The sequence below is a fragment of the Ruditapes philippinarum genome, unplaced genomic scaffold (genome assembly GCF_026571515.1).
Source record: "Ruditapes philippinarum isolate M1 unplaced genomic scaffold, ASM2657151v2 ctg3939_1_1_1_1, whole genome shotgun sequence".
In the NCBI taxonomy this organism is placed as follows: Eukaryota; Metazoa; Mollusca; class Bivalvia; order Venerida; family Veneridae; genus Ruditapes; species Ruditapes philippinarum.
Window position 1 is genome coordinate 345,239 of NW_026853802.1, and position 17,574 is coordinate 362,812.

Here is a 17,574-nt window from a genome sequence, read left to right on the forward strand (position 1 = left end):
GTTCTATAAGAAGAGATAATAAATGTTATGGTTTACCATGTATGATATGAGAAATAATTTTAATTTTGTTTGGAGTATATTTATCCTGGTAATTGTTTAATATATCAATCCACTAAATTAACCCAAATGGTTCCGGATAAATATCATATAATAAGCTTTGACCTAAAACCTTTTTAAAAAGTTAAGCTGTATTTACTTTTACTTGTTTGTTGCAAGCTTCAGTTTCATGGGATTTTAATTGACCTTATATTTATTAACAGATTAATACAATATGGTCTATTTATATAGAGGATATTTATTTGTTTTGCATGTAAGATTGAAATATAATTTCACTGAGTGAACACCAGATGCAATATTTTCACGAGTGGCGTAGCCACGAGTGAAAATATAATAGCTGGTGTTCACGAATGAAATATATTTCAATCTTATATGTAAAAACAAATACATTTTCTTTTTATTTCATGCTTTTTGAGTGATTTTAAGTACTTTTTACTGATTTTGCCGCGTAACGTCGTGCATTCTCCTTTGTGACGTCATCACATCATGACGTCACCTCATCAATTTTGAAATATAGTTCTGTTAAATTTCTACAATTTTGTTACATTTATAACATGATGTATGGTGACATCGACTTTCTTTTCCTAAAGAAGCAAAATTTACGCATAACAGCATTTATTTCTGCCTGTTATTCCATTTAGTTATGATTTTCTTTTCATCCGCATTCAGATATAGTCCGGCTACAGTGAATATTATATTTTATAAATTTCACTAGTGGTTTATCAGAATATAATCATCTGATATATTACAATAAAACACTGGAAAGCATGAAATAAAGATAAATGTCTTACTACTAGCCAGGTTTTATTGTTGGGTTTAAGAAAAATATATTATTCTACCAATAAATAGGTAGAAAAGAATATGTTGACCGTCTTAAAAGGTTGCCTTTTTCCCTGCTATTTTAAATTTGATAAAAGTTTGTTATATTGGAAATTTTCTAACAAAAGCATTCATATTTACTGTTTCATTTCGTACCATTAAAGGAAAAGGAATTATCTCATTTGTCAAGAAAATATATATTCTATATCGTTTTATGCTGGAATATATAATTAAATAAAAGTGCATGTACCATTACTTGTAGTGTACATTGTAGTTGGTCTGTTTGGATATTCAGCAAGGACTTAACTTGCATCCCACAATCTTTGTAAGCATATTAATGTTGGCCTGAAGTGAAATCTGGGGGTCCAACTATATGGTAGAATTTCTGGTTGAAAAACATCACAAAACTATATCTAAATCATGATTTTTATTATCACAAACAAGTAAATAAATATTTGTATAACAAATAAGCTACATTAAAAATAGGTAAAGGATAGGAGAATATAGAATGGATAAAAAAATAAATTTAAAAATCTTGACAATATTGATATATAGTTAATATTTGAGAAAACACATAGAATTAATCATAAAACATTTGAACATGTTGACATTTGTGATACATAAAATGCATATAAATATAATACTGTAGATAGAATTTGGTATAAACATAAAATGTACATAATCATAATAATAACGTACATGTGTATTATACATTAAATGTCAGTTACAAGTTTCTTGTTTTGATACAATTATGTTGTTTTAGTCTTTAAATATACAACATGTACAAAAAATCACTACAAGTAGTATGCCTGTATAAAAATAAGTCAAAATATAAGGCACAATAGTATATAAATTTAACACTTGTATAGCTTTTTGGATAATAATAACTATAATTCTGAAATTTATTTCAAATGTATTTAAAAAAAATCTTGTTAATCAGCAGATGATTCATTCAGCACCATTAAATTATGTGGCAGCACAAAAATCTTTAATTTAATGAAGACTAGAATATTTTGTTTACACTTCTTGTATTTAGTATTCGCATTGGTCACCTTCCATTTTTACCAAAAAGACATATTTTGCCTTCCACCATGCTGTGTTATTATATAAAGGGTATAAAATAAAGTACTTTTTTTAACATGAAATCACTATACTTGAGCACATATTTAAAAACAACAGTTACTGGCTGCATTGGCAGAAACTAGGATCAGAACACGGTTTTACAGAAAGAAGTTTCCTAGAGTTTCTGTGAGTGCACATGTAATTAGAACCTAGCTAATGCTTATTGCACTTGTAACATAATCAGTTTTATTTTTCACTTTTTCTTTATGCAATTTGCTGACTAGCTTCAAGCAAAATATGTGCGCATATTTTAATGAAGAAGTGCAGTGAGCAAATGTTTGCTATAAAACTGAAACATGATTTATTTACTTATCACCTTTATCATAAAAATTCCAAAATTCTGTATCCTTGGTATTGCCTTTGTCCCCCCTAACTTGTATCTTCTCTGGTGGGGGAGTTACTGGTGGGGTCTCAAATATAAAGTCTTCTAAAGGCGTTTGTGACTTTGGTTGATCTTTCTTTGGAGCCGTTTTTGGTTTAGGTCTTGGTTGAGGTCTTCTTTCTCTTGTTGTAGGCGCGGGTGCTGTTTTAGTTCTGTCACGTGGTACATCGTCCCAGTTACGCTGAAATTTTGGTGCGTTTTCAAAAATATTGTCCAGTCCCTTTGCCAGCGTTTTCTGTAGAAATATGCATTCCCGCCATTTGCCTGTGTGTAAGCATATAAGGGTCAGTGTGCTATAACAATATCTGACAGTTTTCTTATAAACCAGGAAAATCATGAGTAGGAAAGTGCAAGATGAAAAATCAAAACGAGTGGTACAGATTTGATTGGGTGCGCATGTGCAAAACTAATGTATCCAGCTAACAAAAGGAAGAATAAGAAAACATCAAACTAGCAATATAGGAGACTGTTTGATTAAAAGCAGAAGACTAGAAGATGGGATTAGGAAGCACAAATATAGGCCAAGCATACATCCATGTCGCTAGAGAAAGACTGTAATGGGGACGGATGGTCTAAATTGATGAATAAAATCCCGAATTCTTTACAATGCGTTCAGTCATAGACAGAATAGTTAAACGTTGTAAGCTGCCCCGGATTAATTAAGCTTTTTATGATTTTGATAAAGCTTTATTTCCAACTGGGACGTGAAGAGCTATTGGTTTGACTGACGTTCGGGCTTGCTGGCCAAATATAGAAATAAAACAGGACATGCAAATTAACATATAATTCTAGTGAAAAAAGTTACATGTGATAGGATAAAGCTTAACTGAAAGAAAGAGAGAGAGAGAGAGTTTCCAGGTAAATTGCGACGTTCATTTTGTTTGGTTTTTCTTTTGAAGTGTTTCAATGAAGTACTGCTCCCAAGCTTTAGTCATTCTCTGCCTGAGCACATTGTGTTCTGCCCATTTACCTACAAACACAAAGAAACACGTTAACAAATAAACGCACGCATTAATCAGCCACCCTCTTCGAACGATCAAAACGTGCTACTTTTAAATCGTGAAATTTTAGCGTGCCAAAACAAACAGATCGCCCTTCCAACAGAAGTTCAGATATGAAATTATTTTCTTTAGATAAAATTCGAACGCGGACGAGTATAAGCTCAAAAGAAGGAACAAGTGGATAGTGATAAGATAAACCAAGATAAAGTTAGTAGGGGAAAAACTAGTAATATATATATGTAAACCTGTATAATATTTAATGTAAGTAAAGCTGCTAAACTACGATTGAAATACATGCACACCTTGAAATATCAGCAGTGTCCTGTTTTGCCGATTTATGACGACAGAGCGTCTTTTACTGGATATTTTCTTAAGTTCCACCATTCTCTTTATTTATTCCTCTAAATAACTCAGAACTTAAAAGACATTTTGAAGTAAGAAACTTAATAAAAACAGTACAATGAAACCTTTATTGGATTATATACCCAGGACACCGCCGATACGAGACGTATTTTTATAAAATACATGTATATATATAATATTCTATGAAAGTGATGATTATGCAACTAACATTTAATCAATATAAATCTATTACAAATACTTATAAAATCAAGTTACGTATAAATAATGTGTAATCTATAATTTTACTATTTATATAATGATTTCATTTAAAAGTATGGTACTAATAAAAGTATAGGCTACTTACTGAGTTCATCTTTCTGATATCTCCACTTGTCTGGATCTGGGTTTCTGAACAGATGCACCTGGTCATTGAACGCTGTCTTCGTGGTGCTAATCTTGTGATTCATCGTATACCCTGGCGTCACATTCATACGCATAGAATTACTTAACATTTCATAATCCGGGTTCAACTCTTTGGAGAAAGCTGGAACTACGGACGGTTTGCTCTTTCTTTGAATACTTTCATTTAATTCCTTCTGACTCCTTTGAGTCTTCTCAACAACATCCCTGTCTGATAAAAGTTTGTCACAGACTCGTGAACCATATTGATGTTTTATATTTGGTGGAATGTCTATTGTTGCTTTCTTGGCAGACCGAGCGCTGCCAACGCCCCTTGATGGAGTATATGCAGCCACAGATGCTAAAATACCGTTCATATCTCCAGTTCCATACCCTAGATTTCTCATTTGAACTTCTGTTCTTTCTCGACGTGGAAAATCCATACCTGGTCTTAGAATATCCCCGATATAACTGTAGTTATGAATAGGCGGTTTCTTCCCGTATTTATCTCTGTTGAAACTTTGGTTCGTATTTAAGCCAACAATGTTTATATCCTTTGACCCTTGAATATCCTTCTCAGAGAACCACTGCTGTCGTGGCGTGCCCGGATTGTTTTCGCTAGACAACGGCTCTCTGCTTTTGGAAATATTATATAGGCTTTCTTCCTCTCTTTTCCTCAGTTCGCTTGTATGGTTGGTTAAAAGGCTTTTCTGAGCTTCGTATTCACGCCTGGACTTTTCAAGAACACTTGCACCTAAAAGTTATCATAAAAAAATTGTTTTTACACGTAAATTTATTCTATATTACAATTGTATATACATAACCGAATGTACCAGCTAAATCTAAACAGCACTGCTTTGAGTTAAACAAAACCATAAAATTCAATAGATAAAGGTATTTAAAAGATCTGCTTAACCTATTCAACGATTATCAAGCAGGAAAAGTATAAATAACTACACATCCAACGATTTCCTTTATATCTCTATTTGTACAACTGTCTTAATCAATAAATATTCATTTTACAATTTAAAAACATCAGTATATATATCCGATTACTGTCATAGAACACGAAAAGAATATTTACTAGTATGTGATAAAATCACCGAAACAAAAGACAGCCTTCTTGAAATGAGGTGTGAAGCAATGCTATGATAATATCTGCTATACGAGTTCAATAACTTTATTGTTCTGTATGAATTAGGAAAAGATTCGTCACGTCATTCAAAATATAAAATATGCTAGTGTTTAATGTATCATTTGAAAATACGCTACTACAAATTGCTAAACAAAATACTTTCAGTGGAAATATTAAGCACTTAAAATTTTCAAAGCATGCACGTTTCATTTATTTATATAAACGTTAGCCATGGAAAAGTATGCGAACCATTAAATTAACAAAATTTACATTTTACAAATGTAAAGCAATTGAATATTTTAAACCGCCAATTATTTATGCATATGCTATACATAAAAGAAAGAAACAAACAGAAAAAAAATACAAACAAAGATGTTCAATTTAAACTTAGCGTAAGACGACATATGTACGGTACATGTACATCTATCTACATGCTTCAAAATCGTAATCGATTACACTAAGCAGGCGCGTTGTCTGGGAATAGCTGTTATAAGTGCAAATTATAGACAGTTAAAAAGAACTACAAGTTAAAAACAAAGCTCGCTTAGAACTGGTAAAATGGATGCAGCTGCCCAGTAAAGAGGTCTAAACTGAGACTAGCTTGTAAGGACACGGGTAGGCCATACCACAGACGAATACTTCTGGGGAAAAATGAATAGGAGTGGTATTGTGTCCCTGAATATGGTATTAGGTAGTTCAGGTTTCTAATGGGTGTCAGGTGGTGATGGTCGACCCTCACAAGATTGTGTTGGATTTTGTAGAGAAGGGTAACAAAGCTGATGCTAGGGTTTGCCAATTAAGTTTCTTTGACCTTTTTATTTGAAATTTTGACATTTCTTTTTATAAATCTGAGTGAATTATTTGCTTTTGCTGTTATGTTATTTATGTGATTGGTCCAGGATAAATCTTTACTAATTGTTACGCCTGAATACTTTGCAGCCTCAGTGGATTTTAGTTGCTGCTTGACCATGTAAATTATAGGGGAATGTTACTGGATGTTTCTTGCGGCGGATACTAAGGACTTCACATTTATCTGTGTTAAATTCCATGGACCAATCAGATTCCCAGTTTTCAAGACTGTTGAGATCTTTTTGGAGGGTTTGGGCGTCTTGGGTTGATTTGATTGTTAAATATACTATTGTATCGTCTGCAAATAGCCTGACCTTGCCCTTAACACTATCAGGAAGGTCGTTTATGTAGGATAAGAAAAGGCAAGGTCCCAGGACCGAGCCTTGGGGGACATCAGAGAGAACAGGTAGGTTGTCAGAGTTTTGACCATCAACAACGACCTGTTGGGTGCGACCATATAAAAATGACCTAGTCCATGAGATGACATCTGGGCTAACACCTAGTCTGTGTAGTTTAAGGAGAAGTTTGTAATGGTCGACTTTATCAAATGCTTTGCTGAAGTCCATGACAATGACATCGGTCTGTTGGCATTGCTCTAGATTGTCATGAACTTCCTGGGTGAAACTGATAAGCTGGGTTTCACAGCTATGTTTTGACCTGAAACCATGTTGGAAATTGCTGAGAATATCATGCTTGTCGTAGAAAGACATGATATTGGAGACAAATGTATATGCTCCATTAGCTTAGAGGCAATGCAGGTTAGTGATATAGGCCTAGCTGTAATTACTAGGCTTACATTTTGGGCTTTTCTTATAAACAGGGACAATGACTGCGTGCTTCCAGTCAACAGGGACAGTACCAGATTTTAAGGAAATTTAGCAGATGTGTGTGAGAACTTTGGCAATTTCAGTACGAAGTTCTTTCAATAACCTTGGGGACAGTTGGTCGGGACCAGAGGCTTTTGCTTGGGTTTAAACCTTTGAGAAGTTTCTTTACACCTTCCTCTGTTATGTTGACATTTGGTATTTTTGGATGGTTTTGTGGAGTAAGCAATTGCTTACATGACTGGTTTAGGCTTAATGGTTGGGGGGCGGGAGAAGACAGAGTCAAATTGTTTATTTAGTATGTCTGCCTTCATTTTAGGATCAGTAAAGGTTTGACCATTACTCTTTAAAGGTGCTACTCCACAGTAGAACTTCAATTTCTTTCTGGTTGTGAATCATCAGAGAAAATGACCTTGTCTAAATACAACCAGTATTAGTTCCTTGTTTCTTTTTGTATTTTACCTCTAAGCTTTTTTAATTTACTAAGCAGGTCTAGGGAAGGGATATTAGACTGTTTAATTTTTGAATACAGTCGATCACGTTTCCTGGTTTGGCCAATGATGTGTGGATTCAACCAGGGTTGATCGCGACGTACCTTAGTTCCTCTTTGAGGGGATATGGATTGAACTGGGGCAGGTTAATTCATTCTTAAATAAAATCCAGGCAGAGTTTGAGTCGGTATGATTTTGTTTAAGGAAGGATTGTGCAAATGTGTTGAAGTTGCTTTTTAATTTTGACCAGTCAGCTTTCTTATAACATTTGATTTCTCTTACGGGTTGAATGGGGCGGCCTCTATTAACCTTTAACTCATGGAAAACAATGTCATGATCAGAGGATCCTAGAGGGGGTAGGGTTTTCGTGCTGTGAACTTGACCTGGCATATTTGTTAGGAAGAGATCAAGAGTGTTGCTGCCTCTTGTGGGGAGGTAACCATTTGCGGTAAGTTAAAATTTAGAAGGTTTTACATATGTAAATATTGCTTATGTTTCAGATCACCAACACTGTGGTAGTACTATGGTGTACCTGGAAGCTGTTTCTTGACATCATCGGGCAGTCTGAATTTCTGTCCGGCACCTTTACCTGTTGGTGTTTTTGGCAATTTTACCGAGTGCAGATCGAGTTCACGTGCTGACTTCATACCTTCCTCTGTTTGCATTTCCAATATACTCCCAAACAGGGAAGATTTTGGCATGGCCTCTGTTCTCCTCGCTCGGTGCGAGTCTTGAGCCATTTGGGCTTGCTCAACAAATCCTGTAGCCATCGTCTTAAAAGCTAAAATATGCACAATATAAAACGTGAGGAAAGGAAGCTTGTGAGTGTAATGCGCAGCCGATAATAAGTACATTGAAAGACAGGATACACTGCAAATTCAACACCTATACGTTAAAACAGATATGCACACTAGATAATAATACACATGCACATGTCCACTTCCTTGCGAGGGGTTTGACAGAAAAGGAGGATAGACACAGAAAACTTGGTATATTTCTTGTAATATAGATACAATGTATAAGAATATAAGAAACAAGCACTGTAGTACACCTCTTCTCTGAATTACGTTATTAAATAGATCTACAATAAATATAGCTCTCGTCAATCATCAACTTCTTCAGCGTTAGATGCCTTAGATAAGACTTGAACAAACAAAGTCTTGGTCAATGGTTATAGATTATACATTTATTATGACGATTTACTTGAACAAAATATTGTACTTCTAGGCAATTTCTGATCTGTACTACAGGATGCCTCATATTTACAAATCAATAAAATATCGAAATGAAGTCATACATGCAAAAGTTATTCGATAAAGGTTTATTGCTATCCCAATAGAAGTTTGTATTTTTAGCCCCAATCTTCAAGAAAGGCGAAGAGCCAATCCGTGCAAATTATAGGCCGATTTCCTTAACACGTGATTTATGTAAGTTTATGGAACACATATAGTGTCCTCTTCCATTATCATATATCATTATTTTACCAACCATGACATCCTTTTCCACCTTTAACATAGATTCAGGGGGAAAAGGCCAAGTGTTTGCATAAACGACCTGGTCACCTCAGTATATGAGAAAAAGCAAGTAGATCTGATTCTTTTAGATTTCAGTAAGGTCCGCTTGTTATTACACGATACTGCAATATACATTGCTCTGACGTCTGCAAACCAATTACGTACCCTCTAAAATGACCTAAATCAGTTAGAAAATTGGGAGTTGGAGTAGGATATGGCATTTTACCTCTCCAAGTGTCAAGTTATCCACGACACAAAAAGGATTAAGTATTTTAAAATATTACAAATAGATCAATTTGAAAATGTTAAAAGAAGGACGAGCACCCAATGGACCAAGCTACATGTAGCACCCCTTAAGCTTCGAAAACTGGAACCCAGACGTATAAAAACTAGGTTATTATTTTTCTACAAGATTCGCAATTGTTGCTTTCCCCATCGAAGAATATATGTGACCACCTATCCCGAACATTACGTCATGACCAGCCCACGTGCTAAAGAAGGTTATTCGCACTAACTTCAGACTATTATAAATTTATAGCATTTTGTTTACTTACAAAATCTTCTAATTATTGAATGTTACATAATTTTTCATTGGCTAATATTTTTCTGCTTCACTGATTTGTATATCACTACGCGTACAGCTTTATATAGTCTTCTCGCGGTTTTTTCCTTACAGTTTTGATAGACACGTCTTTGTTCAGTGAAAATTTGAAATTTTTTCATCGGTCTTTACTGTGGCCATCTTGGATTTGATCTTCATTTTGATTTTAGTTTGAAAATTTGAATTTAAAATGTAACATTTGAAGGAACTATATTTTGCCGATGTGAAGTGTCTTTAGAGGAACACTTTATTCTGTGTTTTTTGAAGAACATTTTGTTATTTTATTTGTTAAATATGGCAGATCGTAAATCTGACAGAAATGAAGATAAAGTCATGAATTACAAAGTGTTACATGAAGATGGAACTAGTTCTCCTTCAATTGTCAAACCTGAAACTATCAAGGTTAAACACCAATCTATTGGTAAAAATACAGGAGCTGAAGTTTCATCAGTACAAAACCCCATCGGGAACCTCTCAGCGGGAAAATTGACAACAAATGTAAATTCCACGACGGATAATTTATTATCGACACCGGTTAAGCCTCCTAGCGATCTTGATGAAGAGTCGGGGAAAACAGAAAAACTGAAATTGATGCATAGGTTGCAGGAATTGGACAAGGTCCAATCTCGTTTACAAGAACGGCGGGAGTTGGAGATATTGAGAAAGCAGGTGCAGGAAAGGGAGAGTTATATCGAAACTTTACAACATTCGTTAGGTGAAGGGAGTTCGGATGGTGCGATAGTTCGACCAAAATCAACGATAGCGTCGGGAAAATCGAAGCCCAAATTGGCAGCAAGCTTCGGTAACCCATCGTCCACTGAGATTTCATCAGAAAAAACAGGTATTAACTCTTTGACTATTGATTCATTGCGACAAATGTCTTCTTTGAAGAAAAAAGCAAAAAAAGAATTGTTGAAATTAGGATTGAACGAATCTTCAAACTCTGACAGTTCTGATTCATATGAATCTCAACCTGTATCCACATCGGAAGATGAAGACATCATTGAAGATAACAAGTCCACCAAAAATTATTTGAAGAAAAGTAAAAAGCATAACCATAATAAAAGATCTGGTATAAATGCAAAATCAAGTGATTATGTTGTGAATGAACAAAGATATCCACATTCAAATTTAAGGTTTGATTTTGTGAGTAAAAATGTCACTTTTGATAATATTGAGTTCAATCTGTTTATTGCTGGAGAACTTGAGATTATTTCTTCTGATATAACAACCAATAAAGAAAGAAAAGGTAGATTAGAGTTGTTGAAAAAATTAATGTATTTAAGTAGTTCTTACGAATTCGTTGCAATCAAGTCTTTATACGCAGCAGTTTTACGTGAGATTGAATTAGGTCACATTGTCTGGGGAGATGATTTCCTGTATGTTGAATCCACTGTTTTATCTAGGTATAGGATTAAAACTAGAAATGTTACAGGGGAATCAGGTCAGTTCAGACCCAGATCAAATTTTAATTTTTCACAGGAAAACTTTCCTTCATCAGATGACACTAGAGTTTGGTTTTGTTCTAAATACCAAAGAAACAAATGTTCACAAAAATCTTCCCATGTAACTGTTATCAAAGGCAAAACTCGTTTCGCAAAGCACATTTGCGCTACTTGTTGGCAAACTGATAAAAAAGAATTAAATCACCCTGAATGTTCAACTGCATGTCCACATGCTTCTTGACAGAACAAAGAAAATTTCATATCTTGTTCCATAGATAAAAAAGAAAATGATGCAGTGAACTTATTTTTACCCAAATTTTGTGTTTTTGAACCTACCAATAAAAATCAAACAAAGTGTTTTTGCCAGCATACAAGAAAATGTTCAGTGTGCATAAATTTTAATCAAGAGTTGGTTACCACTTCCACTGATAAAATTGAAATTCATAAATATGTAAAATCATCAAAATTGTATAATTATGAGGGTTGTCAAATTCCAGTTAACACTAAGATTGATATAGAATTTATGAAAACCATGTTAAATGTTACAGTGATTTATTAGTGTGTGATCTACTTAGATATGGTTTTCCTATTGAATTAGAGTTTGATGATATTAGTCAAGAATCAAGGTTATTAACACCTAGAAATATAAAAAATCATTCAGGCGCGAGAGCTTTTCCTTATCATATTGAAAAATATCTCAAAAAGGAAGCTTCTTACGATGCTATTATAGGTCCGTTTAATAAATGTCCTTTTGAAGAGGGTATGGTTATTTCCCCTTTAAATTCAGTTCCCAAATCAACACCAGGTGAACGTAGAGTTATTCTGGATCTTAGTTTTCCAAAGAATGGCAACAGCATTAACCAATTTGTTTCTAAAGAATTTTATTTAGGAAAAAAGGTTGAATTGATATATCCTAAAATAGATGATTTTATTGCTTTAATAAAGACTAAAGGTCCTGGTTGTTTAATGTACAAATTAGATTTGCATCGGGCTTACAGACAAATAAGTATTTGTCCTTCCAGTTATAACTTCCTAGGTGTTAATAACCTTGATTCTTGACTAATATCGTCAAACTCTAATTCACTTCCTTTCTGTGGACTGTATACCATTGGAACTACACCCTGCAGTTGTCCTATTCCCTACCCCAGAGCAGTTCAGTGCAGTCATTGCTAGTGATGAACATGTCTCACCTTAGTTACCCCGCCCAACCCCTGTTTTTATATTCTTTTACATAACTCTTCTTAACTTTCTTGCGATTTCTGACGCGCAGACATCTCTATTTAGGGTTTTGACATAAAACATGTAAGATTCAAAATCCAGTGAACATTTTCTGATCATCACTCTGACAAACCTGAAGGGATCGAAGCATTTTCTTATACTAATGTGAAATATATAAATATATGTTGATTAATGAACATGTATTTTTTTTTTTGGGGGGGGGGTGTTAAACCCTTTCAAAATGAATAAATCATGTATTTAAGTATTACAGATCACTGATCTATCACTGATAGTATTTTGGATTTCCTCTTATATTACACTGCTCTAGCTAGTACTGTACGTACTATACTAGAGCTACTATTTTTATTCGTGTACAACGATAAGTTTGTCTTAATGCGATTTGTTATCGCATGATAACCGTAGGCCCTATATTTTTCATTTGACACTTGAAATGGTCTTTCGTACAATGTCCCATACAGTAGCCTATATCAACATGCATGCCAGATCTGATTAAGAAAACAGTCCCATTTAGCTATATCACGTGAGCAGGTAAATTATAAGGGTTGTGTGAGGCAGGTTTACTAAATTCAACGGGTAACGATAAGAATTTTATACCTTTGCATTGTTGACTTGCTTTTATCCATTCAATAGATCTAACAAACCGTTTTCACTTTCTAAATATGCGCTTGGCAACCTGCCGTTGTTACTGACGCAAATGAAACCGGAAATTTGTACTTTGTGATCACGTGATTGTCATGTGATGTAAATACACAATATTTGATGACGTTCTTAGCAATAGAAGTATGATTTACCCGATTTTTACAATAAATTGTGAAAACTTTTACAACTTTTCGCTTCGTGCACTTACAACATCAAATTTTACAATATAAAATCGATAATTAATCAAATTCGTTTTAAGTGATATTTTTTCAATAATTTTACACGTAAGTTGTGATGTTATCATATATTTTCGCGATCAAAATCTTTTTTTTTCTGCAGAAAGACAAGGTCATTTTGTATGGGGATCCTTTCTTGCAATTTTTATTTTAGTGTTCCTGCAATTTGTGCAACTTAATTTCAATGCTATAACTTTGCTTTTATAATTCATTGGTCATGTTATGTTCGTTGTCTATAAGCATGTTGAATGCCAGATGTTTCACTCCCAAGACGTTTCAAACCTAGACGTTTCACTCCCACTTTGTCAATTGTATGGACGTTTCACTCCCATTTTTTAGAGATGTTTGGTAGGAAAGTTGAAACATTTATTTTCATTATTAAATAGTGTTAGAGGGAAATTCAATTTTATGATTCATTTTGTTGATTACAATGGTATTGTTAATAAAACTTATTAGAAGGTTACTCATTAAATTATGGGTTGGATGATAAGAGGTTTAAATGAAAGACAAATTTCTGTAATATCACGTTTATTATATAAGAGTAACAACATGAGAAAGTTTTATTTGTAATAAATTAAAAAAGATAATAGAATAACATAGAAAGAACACCAAACTGGCAAAGTCATATTAAAAGTATCAGTTATAAATGTTGAAATCACTACCAGTACAGTAATTACTATTTTTGAAATAATAAAAAATATCAAAATACTGATTATATTGATTATTTTTTTGTAAGTCTAAAACAATGAAATGAGAAACATGTGTATAAAATTAATTATTTGTTTAAATTATTTCTATCAATGTATTAAACAGTAGCCATTAAAGTGACTGACTTTTGACAAACTTAGGTAATTGTGGTGTTAACAATAAACTCATCAGCTATTTAGTTGTATAAACACTGAGACCATCAACTAACAGTGTGACACCACTATTAAATCAGTTGTATAAACACTGCACTTTAGCATCAACGTTTTACTAATCAGTTGTTTATCGGACCATTTAAATATTTTTTGAAACATAAACTTCTCCATAAGTTTTGTTTATATAACAAAAATAAAATAATATATTATTTAATCAGTTAATCAGACATAAATAAATTATATTAGATGATTTGCAGAATGTTAATATTTTAAAATATTAATAAAGAAATATGTAATGCATAGAAATTCACCATTAACAGCTTTAGAGAACTTTTTTTTGTAGTAATTAAATGCAGTTTTTGTTTTCACCTGTTTTTTTTCATTTTATTTCATTTGTTTTCTTTAGAATGGCATCTAGAGCAATATTACGTAGAGTGGTTCAATTAAGTCGGAGACTCCAACTTCAAAGGAGTATTAATCAAAGGAGTATGATGACACTGTCTTACTTGGGCAAGAAAAATGTAGGGCCAGAGCAGAGTTACAGCCAGCTGAAAACATTTTGTACCAAACCAGCTGGGGATGGGATGGTTATTAATATACAGGGAGAAGATGACTTTAAAGAGAGAGTCATCAACAGTCCTCTTCCTGTAGTGGTGGACTTCCATGCAAGGTTATCTTATAGATAAAATTTAAAAGAAATAATTATTATATGATGTCAGTACTTGTATATCATAAATATTTATAAATTTTATATCATGCAAATACATATATTATAACTTATCAGGTTAGTTTAATATTTCATGTTGTTTTTTTTTAAACATAATTGTGTACAAAATATAAGCATCATGAAAGTTTCTGTCCATTAAGAATGGATAAACAGTGTTAGAATGAAGTAAAATGCATTCATTTTTCTCATGACGTAAGTGATTTAGTTCCATTCAGCATTTCTTTAAAAATCTTAACAGTGTTTTTGAGCCTTTGTATGAAAACGACCAACAAAGTTGTTGTTGGTTCTAATATATACAAGTATGATTTGAAATATTGTTTGGATTTTAGTTGGTGTGGTCCTTGTAAGCTGTTAGGGCCAAGATTAGAATCTTTGGTAGGAAGTAAAAAAGGAAAAGTTGTGTTGGCCAAATTGGATGTTGATGATCATGAAGAAATTTGTATAAAGTATCAGGTAAATAAATGCATTAGAATTATTATATAAAATAAATATATTGCATATTTTTTATGAACAATTCAAGCTCTGTCTATAACAAAAATCCCACCCAACATCATCTGGGGATTCAAACTTGCCTCCAAAGGCTTGTGGTTGTCAGAGGATGTATTTATAGTAATGGAGATTAGAAAACATAAATGTGTAACACAACTGTTCGGAAAGCTATCATTGATGGTTACCCTTGTAAACATTACTTCCTGAAGGCAGAGTGGTATACATTTGGCATTGATTGTCTGTCCTTTTGTTTGTCTGCTGCAAAAACACATAGACAATAAGGTGATCTTTTGGACTGATAGGTTAACAGTAAATTCTCTTTGATGCTATTCATTCAGTAATCTACTCTTATATGACTACTTATATATATTGCAATATTTTATACTTGATTTTGTGTACAGCTCACCTAAAAAATTATTTAACTGCACAGATGGATAAGTCTAATTGAGGAAAAGTACATTGCATAAGAACGCATAATTTTGGACTTATTGCCCTTTGTTTTTTTTTAAAACGTACTTAATTTTTGTTTTGCATAACTCAAAAAGTATAGCATGTACTCTTTAGATTTAGAAATGAATAATTTTGGAGTATTAGTCTTTATTCAATGTCAATATGTATATCAACATAAAAACTTTATTATACCCTAGTGTTGACAGAGACAGGACAGAGAGAGACCTAGTTTTAAACAGAAGCAAGTCTTTATTAGTCCCCTACCAGTCATTAGGTTTACCCTCCGTCCGTCTACTGTTTCCTGAGATTACTTTTAAAGAACTTGGAACTTTTCCAACAAATTTACTTAAAATAGAGAAAAGTTGAAACATAAGTTACACATATTCATTCTGAGAAAAATGGATCTTTTGATTATCTGTTGAATAAACATAATTTCCTTACTAGGCAGGGAAACTTGACAGACAAACTAAGAACTCTAAAGATTCCAGTTCATTCATTCATTCAATGGCATAATTGAATGGCCAATGGCCCTTCAGAATGTTGCTGGGGTTCTAACCGGTACATGTCTTAATGTATTTCTTGCAGTGCTATATTTGGTTTAAACATATTTATTTAAGCTCGAGTGTGAAACAAGTTCTTGAAACTTATATTAATCACTTTTGAGTCCGCTTCCAGTAACCAACCAGTACTGGTGTCATATGAAGAAACATGGTCTTGACATGAGTAGGGCTTGAACCAATGATCTCTGGGTGGAGAGGCAGACACCTTAACCACTAGGCCACCACATGATAATTGGTTTTTTACAAAGTGTCAGGTAGCTCAGTTAATTGACTAGCCCCCATCTGATAAATAATTCAGATTGTAATAAAAAGATGTATCTGAAAAAACCCTGCACTGTGTGGGATTCAAAGTTGCACCTCGTACAAACATATACATATAATCATATATAAGTCCACTTGGCCAAAGAATCGTTTCCATGATGTGGTTACCTTAGGTTTATATTTAGTAATCAAGATATGCAACTTATATAATATGAAAATATTGTAATGGAATCCATTTTAGATTGATTTAATAGGCTTTTAGTTTATATAAAACTGAAGTCTTATTGTTAGATATTTAATTGTATTAAATACCTGTTTATTTGTTTATTGTTTTCAGATTAATTCTGTACCAACTGTGATTGGATTTAAGAATCAACAAAGACAAGAAAAATTTATAGGGCTTCAAGATGACGATGTGATTGAAACGTTTCTAGACAAATTAATTGGTTAATGTCATCTTTCAGAAATATTACTAAGAAAAGTTATTATTTTATCTTTCGAATGACATTTGATTTGATTCACTGGTTGCAAGAAAAAAATGTCCACTGATCAATTGAAGTCAGCATATTTGTAGCTGTTTCAGCTTGTTAAGCTATAATGTATATTGAATCTAGACATCATTTCATCCATAATAGTTTAGATGCCTAATGAAGAATGAGGAAGTATTGTAAATGTGATATTGTGTGCGTTATGTTCTTGAATGATGCCGGGTGTTATGTTCTTGAATGATGCCGGGTGTTATATTCTTGAATGATGCCGGGTGTTATATTCTTGAATGATGGCTGATGCTCTCATATTATTACAGATTTGATGTTCTTTTGAGAGACATAGAAAATATTTGTAATATTACAAACAACAGACATATTCACATTTTGTGTCTAAAGAATCTTAAGAGAAAAAACAACATTTCCAACACTAAAACACCAAAAAAATGCCTGTAGTTTATTTATGAGATTCTAACTTCAATATTGCAACCATTCACCCAGGTTAACACAATGATATTAAATTTTTTAGTAAATATAAAATATATCCTAGGATCTTTACTTTAATAGAAGTTGTTATCATTATCATTTATCCTTGTGTATATAATTTTAAAGTATATATTTGTAATACCATATGAAATGTAGGATAT

General features: G+C 33.1%; 2 protein-coding genes across 5 annotated transcripts; one reads left to right on the forward strand and one right to left on the reverse strand.

Moving 5' to 3' along the window:
* Positions 1-1,288: 1,288 nt before the first annotated feature.
* LOC132737957 (uncharacterized) lies at positions 1,289-12,951 on the reverse strand. 3 transcript variants are annotated; one of them, XM_060725347.1, is made up of 4 exons: positions 12,815-12,948; positions 7,954-8,202; positions 4,088-4,876; positions 1,289-2,644 (listed from the first exon to the last, which is right to left on the reverse strand). In XM_060725347.1, the coding sequence occupies exons 2-4, from the start codon at positions 8,189-8,191 to the stop codon at positions 2,304-2,306; spliced, it is 1,368 nt and encodes a 455-aa protein (XP_060581330.1). In that variant the 5' UTR covers positions 8,192-8,202; positions 12,815-12,948; the 3' UTR covers positions 1,289-2,303. The 3 variants fall into 3 exon arrangements, 2 of the variants coding, with proteins under 2 accessions (XP_060581330.1, XP_060581331.1); XM_060725348.1 differs by lacking the exon at positions 1,289-2,644 and adding an exon at positions 3,150-3,350; XR_009626802.1 differs by lacking the exons at positions 1,289-2,644; positions 7,954-8,202 and having other exon boundaries at positions 4,739-4,876; positions 12,815-12,951.
* Positions 12,865-17,004, forward strand: LOC132737959 (thioredoxin, mitochondrial-like). Of its 2 annotated transcripts, none has more exons than XM_060725353.1 (4): positions 12,865-13,000; positions 14,362-14,625; positions 15,012-15,135; positions 16,780-17,004. In XM_060725353.1, exons 2-4 carry the CDS (start codon positions 14,363-14,365, stop codon positions 16,891-16,893), a joined length of 501 nt encoding a protein of 166 aa, XP_060581336.1. In that variant the 5' UTR covers positions 12,865-13,000; position 14,362; the 3' UTR covers positions 16,894-17,004. The 2 variants fall into 2 exon arrangements, with proteins under 2 accessions (XP_060581336.1, XP_060581335.1); XM_060725352.1 differs by lacking the exon at positions 12,865-13,000 and adding an exon at positions 13,007-13,143.
* The last annotated feature ends 570 nt before the right edge of the window (positions 17,005-17,574 follow it).

Bases quoted from the DNA above. Each gene is read 5' to 3' on its own strand.
- LOC132737959 (XM_060725353.1), top strand. From the start codon at position 14,363: ATGGCATCTAGAGCAATATTACGTAGAGTGGTTCAATTAAGTCGGAGA. The intron at 14,626-15,011 runs GTTATCTTATAG...TTTGGATTTTAG, and splicing joins GTGGTGGACTTCCATGCAAG to TTGGTGTGGTCCTTGTAAGC. The intron at 15,136-16,779 runs GTAAATAAATGC...TATTGTTTTCAG, and splicing joins AAATTTGTATAAAGTATCAG to ATTAATTCTGTACCAACTGT.
- LOC132737957 (XM_060725347.1), bottom strand. From the start codon at position 8,191: ATGGCTACAGGATTTGTTGAGCAAGCCCAAATGGCTCAAGACTCGCAC. The intron at 4,877-7,953 runs GTACACCATAGT...GATAACTTTTAG, and splicing joins TGTCAAGAAACAGCTTCCAG to GTGCAAGTGTTCTTGAAAAG. The intron at 2,645-4,087 runs GTAAGTAGCCTA...GCTTACACACAG, and splicing joins ATATCAGAAAGATGAACTCA to GCAAATGGCGGGAATGCATA.